Source organism: Ricinus communis, chromosome 9, assembly GCF_019578655.1.
Source record: "Ricinus communis isolate WT05 ecotype wild-type chromosome 9, ASM1957865v1, whole genome shotgun sequence".
NCBI classification, from domain to species: domain Eukaryota; kingdom Viridiplantae; phylum Streptophyta; class Magnoliopsida; order Malpighiales; family Euphorbiaceae; genus Ricinus; species Ricinus communis.
In genome coordinates this window covers 13,055,699-13,064,720 of record NC_063264.1, presented here as the reverse complement: position 1 = coordinate 13,064,720, position 9,022 = coordinate 13,055,699, and the positions used below count along the sequence as shown (strand labels likewise).

The 9,022-nt window shown below is 39.9% G+C and overlaps 1 protein-coding gene across 1 annotated transcript; it reads left to right on the top strand.

Moving 5' to 3' along the window:
* The first annotated feature begins 5,568 nt into the window (after positions 1-5,568).
* LOC125371183 lies at positions 5,569-6,363 on the top strand. Its single transcript, XM_048379715.1, has one exon. The coding sequence runs from the start codon at positions 5,569-5,571 to the stop codon at positions 6,361-6,363; it is 795 nt and encodes a 264-aa protein (XP_048235672.1).
* Positions 6,364-9,022: the final 2,659 nt, after the last annotated feature.

Genomic DNA, 9,022 nt, shown 5'->3' with positions numbered 1-9,022 from the left:
GTGGATTTGTGGCTCCTCCTGTTTGATCATCAAGCTAAGCCCGAATGCCACCGGTCAATCTTATCAATTGAATTCCCATGATTCCTTATGCAGATCCTTGGGGTCATTAAGAGTCCTTGATCCTAGAGGAACAAGGAATGATGGAGATCCTAATGGTGCAAATCCTGGATCGGAGTATTTGGGCATGCTTTGATTCTCGGTGTTCCTTTTTCCTCCAAAAAATTGCCCGCGACCATTCAAAGAATGATATCAACACTCCATCAACTAATTCTCTTTCTTCGCATTTGTCCAAGCATTGATCGGTGCCTATGGTTGCCTCTTCTATGCGCTTTAGCTTAACACTTGTGTTTATGCTCACCTAATAAAACCAAACAATCATACTAGACATAGATTAGAAAGAGACGAAAGAAAAAACGAATATATGAGAACCTGGATAGGATTTCATATCTGATAAGGAAAGAAATTACAAGTTCTTTATTCTCTTCCATGGCTAAGCATAAGTATCAAATCGAATTGATTTAAACACAATGGTAGACAAAGAACACAAAATAAAGGAAGGACATGAGCAATAAATCTAGGTTTTCTAGTGCGAGTCTTTATGAGTCTGCAAAGTTCTTGAAAGAACCAATACCTTGCTTTTTCGCAAGGTAGAAAACTAAATAATATGCTCACCAGGCTTAAATATTCGGTTGCATGCGGCTTTCATAATGTGTAAGCCCTCATTCCATAAGAAGAAGAAACTAAAAGCTAAATATGAATAAGAAAAAAAAGAAAGATGAATAAACTAAAGTCAAAACAAGAACCAGACAGGAGTTAACTGGAAACAACTCTTATAGTCCCAAATTTTCTGAGCCAGCTTAACGAAAATAAAGGATAATTCGTGTAAACCTATCAAATAACACTTTGTCCTAAATTACTTCATTTTATACGTCCCAACCATCAAAATGTGGACTTTTCCACTTGGATTAATTGAAAGGAACATAATTTCTCCATCACGCGTGTGGATTTGCATCTCGTTGTTTTTTATCATCAAGTCACGCTCCAATGCCACTAGTGAAGCTTGTCAATTATATTCCCATGATTCCTAAACTAAAATAAGAAAAATTCGTGTGGGCGTACCTAATAACACTCCGGCCCAATTTACTTCATTATATGACTTCCAAAATATCAAAATGCGTGTATTTCCAATTGTATTAATAAAAAGTAAAATGATTTCTCCCTTGTGTGTGTGGATTTGCATCTCATGTTGCTTGATCATCAAGTCGCACTCTAATGCCACCGATCAAGCTTTTCAATTGTCTTCCCATGATTCCTTAACGAAAACAAAGGGAAATTCGCGTTAGAGTACCTAATAACAGTCCGACCCAATTTACTTCATTATATGTCTGCCAAACATCAAAACGCGCTCATTCCTGCATGGATTAATCAAAAGAAATATGATTTCTCCATCACACACGTGGATTTTTGTCTCGTCCTGCTTGATCATCAAGTCATGCTCCAAGCGACAAGTGAAGCTTGTTAATTATGTACGCATGATTCCTTAACGAAAATAAGGAGAAATTTGCATGGGCATACCTAATAATATTCTAACCCAATTTACTTTATTATATGACTCTCATACGTCAAAACGTGTGCATTCCCACTTGTATTAATCGAAAGTAACATGATTTCTCCCTTATGCGTGTGGATTTGCATCTTATGTAGCTTTATCATCAAGTTACACCCTAATGCCACCAGTCAAGCTTGTCAATTGCATTCCTAAGATTCCTTAATGAAAATAAAGGAGAATTTGCATTAAGGTACCTAATAACACTTCGGCCCCATTTGCGTCCGTATATGCCTGCCAAACATCAAAACGTGCTAATTCCTACCTGGTTGAATCAAAAGCAACTTGATTTCTCCCTTATGCACATGGATTTACTTCTCGTCCTACTTGATCATCAAGTTAAGCCCCAATGCCACTAATCTAGCTTGTTAATTGTGTTCTCATAATTCCTTACACTAATCCCGGTGTCATCAGGAGCACTCGTGCATAAAGGAACAAAGAATAATGGAGACCCTAGTGGTGTAAATCATGAATTGGAATAATTGCATGTGCCTCCATTCATGTCATTCCCACTTCGTTTGAAAGATTTGTCCGCCAACATTCGGAGAATGACATAAATACTCGATCAGCTAATTTTCTTTCTTTGCATTTGTCCAAGCGTTGGTCCAGTGCTTATAGCTGCAGCTTCCACGAGCTTTCACTAAATATTCTCATGTTTATGCTCGCTAATGTGCGTAAAATACATACATCTAAATAGGGTTTTTAAGATTGATTTTATGTATATTTGGATGTGAATTGGTCCTAACACTCACCCTATGTGTCTGTTTGTGTGCATTAGCTCCAAAAGAAGTCAAAGTATGATAAAGGGAAGAATTGGAGCACAATTGGACGTCAAAGCTACCGAAACAAGCTAAGTATGCCCATGAGGAAGGTTAACACGGCCGTGTTGGATTCAACACTGGCCGTGTTCCCAACACAGCCACCAACACGGCCGTGTTGGATGCAACAAACATCAAAGGAAAAAAAGGTTTTTAGGGAGCACGGTCACAGAGAGTAACACGGGCATCAACACCAGAACGTGTTGGGAACACGGGCATAAACACGGCCATGTTCATGGCAGCTGGTCAATTCATTTAAAAAGAAAGAAAAGAGAAAAAGGGGGGCAACTAGGTTTAGAACGTCCAAAACTCATCTTTTTCTCTGTCTAAGGGTTTTCTGAGTTGAAACTAAGAGAAAAGGAGACTTGGATTCTCTTCGAAGATCAAAGATTGGCGAGGACTGTAGATTGGTTTCAGTCCAAGTAAGAGGAACAAGAATCAATCCAAAATTAGGCACGAGGAATTGGAGCTATTTACTCTCATCCAAGGGTGTATTCGGGTTCCTCTACCTTTACTCATTTTTTGTAATTGAATTCTTGTTGGTTGTGATTATGAACATGATTAGCTAAACTTATTAACCCATTGGGGTTCTTTATCTAGGGATTTTTGTACTTCAATTTTGAATTGAATGTATTGATTGTCAATATTGGTTTGCATTGGAAGTATTTATTGATTTGTTCTTCATATCTTGTTGACTAATTTTTGAAATTTGAATGATCTTGAGAAAGACGTTTAGGATTGGATTGTCTTTTGCAACCTAAAATTGAATTCGCCTAGAGATAGGGTGTTCGTTCTACCGGATTGAGAATTAACAACTCTCAATAGTGTTAAATGGTACATAATGCTAATTTGGGTAATTAGAGTTAGGAAGAGATTTCAACCTAATTAATCTAAGTTAAGATGTTAGTGTCCTTGAGAAATGCATTAATTATGTGGAGATTTTCCCACGGAAATTGGATTCAATCAATCAATTCCACCCTTAGTTTCCATTCCTTAGAGACAAGAATTCCCACAGGGTTAATACTTGAATTAATCATTCCCTAGTATACGTAGTTCGACAACAATTAGAGTAGCTTTTAGTTAGTTTAGGAATTATTCATTAACACCATTTATTTTCTGTGATTAGATAACAGAGAAGATTGAGTAGATTTAGGTTCACACGTCCTTTAGGGAATACGACACTTGGTACTCATCGTTAGCTATACTCCACTGATAGGTACACTACCTTAGGTCATAGTCTTGCTTGACTTAGCACACATCAAGTTTTTGGCGCCGTTGCCGGGGAACGATTTTCTGTGAACTAAATTGAAATTTTAATATTTGTTAGTGTAGTCATTTCTCGTTTTGTTCATAATTTATTTTCTGTGTATAGTTTTGTTCTTATCTTGTTTGTTGGTGTTGTTGTTCTTTATTGTGCTCAGGTAGTTTATGACTAGGAGCTCTAATCCTAATCTTACAAAGCCTTTATCTGAACTCGAGCACTCTCTTAGATTGCTAAGGAGGGGTATGCAGGCAGTAGAGGAGGAGATTGAAGTAGAGATTCCTGTTTGTGAAACTAGTGAGATGGAGAACCATAATGCAAATGGAGGTAATGATGAAAGGACCATGTACGAGTTTGCTAGGCCCTCTCTAGGAGGGATGCAAACTAGGATAGTGAGGCCTCCCGTGGCAGCCAATAATTTTGAAATAAAGCCGAATGTAATCCAGATGATCCAGAATACGGTGCAATTTGGAGGATTGGCAAGCGAAGATCCGAACGAGCATATCGCCAACTTTTTAGAAATATGTGATACCTTTAAGATTAATGGAACAACTGATGATGCCATACGGTTAAGGCTGTTTCCTTTTTCCTTGAGGGATAGAGCGAAAAGATGGCTGCAGTCCTTGCCACCGAAACTGATCACTACCTGGACTTCTTTGGCTGAAATGTTTTTGAATAAGTATTTTCCTCCTACTAAGACTGCTCAAATGCGAAATAACATATCTTCTTTTGTGTAGGGTGAAGGAGAATAGATGTACAAAGCCTGGGAGTGCTTCAAGGACTTGTTAAGGTGTTGCCCACACCATGGTCTTCCTCTCTGGATGCAAGTGCAAACATTCTATAGTGGCATGAATACAACCACTAGACAAATGGTAGATGTAGCTGCAGGGGGAGCTATTAATAGCAAAACACCTGAGCAAGCTCAGGATTTGATAGAAGAGATGGCCACCAACACTTATCAGTGGCAAACTCCACAGGCTAGAGGTTCAAAGCCCGTTGTATATCAGGCTGAGGCAGATCCTACAGTAACCTTGGCGGCACAAGTAGAGCTACTTTCCAAAAAGATAGAACAACTTCAGATGCCGGTCCAACCAGTTCAGCTCGGATGTGAATTCTGTGGTGTACCGCATTACAGTGCCAATTGTAAAGCAGGAGGTATGTTTGCATCTTCTATGCTTACTAATGTTTCTAACATTGAGCATGTTGATTATGCAGGTAGGCAGCAGAATGATCCCTACAGCAATACATACAACCCAGGGTGGAGGAATCATCCTAATTTTGGATGGAGGAATTCCAATAACCAAGGTCCACCAGGATATCAGAGGTTGCATCTGCAGCAACCTATGCATTCTGTTCCCCATCAACTAGAAGGTAGTCAAGAGAAGAAACCTAACTCGGAAGAGTTGATGACGAAGTTCATTGCAACTTCAGAGAACAGATTTCAACAAACGGACACTGCCATTCGGAATCAACAAGCGTCAATTCAGAACTTAGAAACTCAAATTGGGCAGTTGTCTAGGATGATGGCTGAGAGGTAGCCAGGCACGCTTCTAAGTAACACAGAGTCTAATCCAAGGGAGCATGCCAAAGCAATTACTTTGAGATCAGGTAAGGAACTTCCTAGTCCATCTAAGCCTTTCACTAATGATGATTCTGATGTGCAGGTGGATGAGTCGAAAAAGAAAGACAAGCCTAAGGAGAAAGAAAAGGGAGCAGTTGAAGAGAAGGAGGATTTGAAGAAGATCCCCTGGAGGCCATACCAACCTCCCATTCCATATCCTGCAAAACTCAAGCAGGATAAAGTTGATCAGCAATTCGGTAAATTTTTTTATCTTTTTAAACAATTGCGGATTAACTTGCCTTTTGTTGAAGCTATTTCGCAAATGCCAAAGTATGTGAAGTTTTTAAAAGAAATTCTAAGCAATAAGAGGAAGTTAGAGGATTTGGAATTGGTGACCTTGAATGCAGAATGCTCAGTAGTGTTTCAGAGCAAGATTCCAGTCAAACGACGCGATCCAGGGAGTTTTACTATACCTTGTTTGAATGGGGATAAATTGAAATTGCTAGCATTAGCTGATTTGGAAGCTAGCATCAATTTGATGCCTAGTTCATTGTTTGAGGAGTTAGGACTAAGCACTTCTAAGCTAACTCCTACCAGGATTAGTATACAACTAGTAGACAGAACTGTTAAGTACCTGACAGGGATTATAGAGGATGTGCTAGTTAAAGTTAACAAATTTATATTTCATGTGGATTTTGTTGTCATGGATATGAATGGTGAGAGTGATGTCCCATTGATCCTAGGTAGACCATTTTTAGCTACATCTAAAGCTTTGACAGATGTTAGTAGCGAAAAGTTGGAACTTAGGGTAGATGATGAGAGCATTACATTTGATTTGACTAAATCCTTGAGATACACATATGAGCATGATGGTACTGTCTGTTCGATTGATTTTATCAATGATATTGTGGAATCTCAATTGCAGGAAATAATGATTGATGATCCTTTGCAAGTGGCAATGCAAGAAAATGAGGATAATTTATCCAATGAACAAGTGTTAGAGCAACTAGAGCACTTATTAGCTGCTGATGTTAATGATGAAAAGACTGATGGTTTTGTTGATCTTGACAGGTCAGGAGAAGCCGAAGCCTTCTTTGGAGGAGCAGCCCGTTCTTGAGTTGAAAGAGTTGCCAGCGCACTTAATGTATGCCTACTTAGATGAAGCAAAGCAATTACCGGTTATTATTTCCACTCATCTCACACCTGAGGAGGTATGCAAAGGCATTTGTGTATAAGACAGCTGACATACCAGGAATAAACCCGAGTTACTACCTTCATAAGATTTTGATGGAGGATGAGTTCAAACCAGTGGTGCAGCCACAAAGGCGGTTGAACCCTCATATGAAAGAGGTGGTTAAAAAGGAGGTAATTAAACCTCTTGATGCAGGTTTAATTTACCCTATTTCTGACAGTGCTTGGGTGAGTCCTGTGCAGGTGGTTCCCAAGAAAGGGGGCATGATGGTGGTGAAAAACAAAAAGGAGGAATTGATCCCTACACGAACGGTAATGGGCTTTTGAGTTTGCATAGACTACCGACGCTTGAATGACGCAACCCGAAAGGACCACTTTCCCTTTCCTTTTATCGATCAAATGCTTGAGAGGCTTTCAGGCCATAAGTATTATTGTTTCCTTGACAGTTTTTCTGGTTATTTTCAAATTCCCAAAGCACCAGAAGACCAAGAGAAGACGACATTCACTTGTCCTTATGGCACTTTTGCCTATAGGAGGATGCCATTTGGCTTGTGTAATGCGCCTGTGACCTTTCAACGGTGTATGATGGCCATTTTCCATGACATGATAGAGGAGTCAATGGAGGTCTTCATGGATGACTTCTCTGTATTTGGTAACTCTTTTTCCCATTGTTTGCAAAATTTGGAAAGGTTGTTAGCTAGGTGTATTGAAGCTAACATTTTGTTGAATTGGGAAACATGTCATTTTATGGTCCAAGAGGGTATAGTCTTAGGACATAAAGTGTCACATGCAGGGTTGGAAGTAGATAGAGCTAAAGTAGAAGTTATAAGTAAACTACCTCCCCGTACTTCGGTTAGGGCTGTTAGAAGTTTCTTAGGGCATGCAGGGTTCTATAGAAGGTTCATTAAGGACTTTTCTAAGATTGCTAGGCCCTTAACTCAATTGCTAGTACAAGATATACCTTTTGAATTTGATGATGATTGTTTAAGAGCTTTTGAGTTATTAAAGGAAAAACTAACCAGGGCTCCCATCATGGTTTCTCCTGATTGGGAGCTGCCCTTTGAGCTTATGTGCGATGCTAGTGATTTTACAGTTGGAGCTGTTTTAGGCCAGCGCAAGGAGAAGAAATTCCAGCCTATTTACTACATTAGCAAGACGCTTACGGATGCCCAAGAACACTATACAACCACAGAGAAGGAGCTCCTAGCTATCGTGTTCGCTTTTGACAAATTCCGTTCATACCTTGTGTTGTCAAAGACAATTGTTTACACGGATCATTCTGCTTTAAGGTATTTATTTTGAAAGCATGATTCTAAGCCAATATTGATTTGTTGGGTTCTTCTGTTATAGGAATTTGACTTGGAATTTAAGGACAAACGAGAGGCTGACAATCTTGCAGCAGACCATCTTTCTCGATTAGAGAACCCGCACTTGGAGGAGCTTAATGAGAAAGAGATCGATGACTTCTTTCCGGATGAGCACCTATGCTCAATGTAGGTGGCAAGTTTGACTTGATCTTATCCCGCCCTTGAGAGCGAAGTTGGAAGAATCTCTGACAGTAAATCGAGTGTCGCCCCTCGATCTTACTTTAGGTGAGCTCGCGGACCTATTGATTGACCATAGATGCGAAGCGATCAAGAAGACCCTTTCTTATTCGGTATCGCAGCTCAAACAGATCAACTCACCCGCCTTCCAACTGGCATAAGAAAGTCAAGAAAAAACCACCAGGCAAGGGCCTCAAAGGGTTCGCTCCAGATTATTCAACCAGATCTATGCAAATTATTTGGCTGCAAGGGTACTCCCAAAGGGTACGACGGGCCAGCAAAAGAAGAAATTATTTGCTGACTTGAAGTATTACATTTGGGACGACCCCTTCTTGTTTAGAATTTGTGCAGATCAAATTCTCAGGAGGTGTGTATATGAGGAGGAGATTATTCAAATTCTCAAGCATTGTCTTGAGGGACCGGTTGGTGGGCACCAAGCCGCAAACCATACGGCTAGGAAGGTTATGGATGCTGGTTTTTATTGGCCGTCTATCTTCCAAGATGCACGAGCATATGTCCAGGTTTGTGATGCATGCCAACAGTCAGGTAATATTTCTGCCCGAGATGAAATGCCCCAACATAGTATATAAGTGTTGGAAATTTTTGATGTTTAGGGCATTGATTTTATGGGTCCTTTTCCTTTTTTGTATGGATGCAAGTATATAATGGTGGCTGTTGAATATTTTTCTAAATGGCTTGAGGCACAAGCCTTGCCTACTAATGATGCTAGGGTAGTTGTGAGGTTCCTTAAGAGACTATTCTCTAGGTTTGGGACACCTCGAGCATTAATTAGTGATAGGGGAACCCATTTCTGTAATTCTCAACTTGAGAAAGTGCTTAAAAGATATGGAGTATCTCAACGATTCTCCATGCCTTATCACCCACAAACGAGTGGGCAAGTAGAGGTTACTAATAGGGGGCTTAAGCGCATTTTAGAGAAGACTGTAGGAGCCAGTAGGAAAGATTGGACTACAAAGCTAGATGATGCTTTATGGGCATTTAGAACTGCCTATAGGACTTCTACAGGGTTCACTCCCTTTA

Excerpts from the sequence above, each read along its gene's own strand:
- LOC125371183 (XM_048379715.1), top strand. The coding sequence starts at position 5,569 with ATGCCAAAGTATGTGAAGTTTTTAAAAGAAATTCTAAGCAATAAGAGG.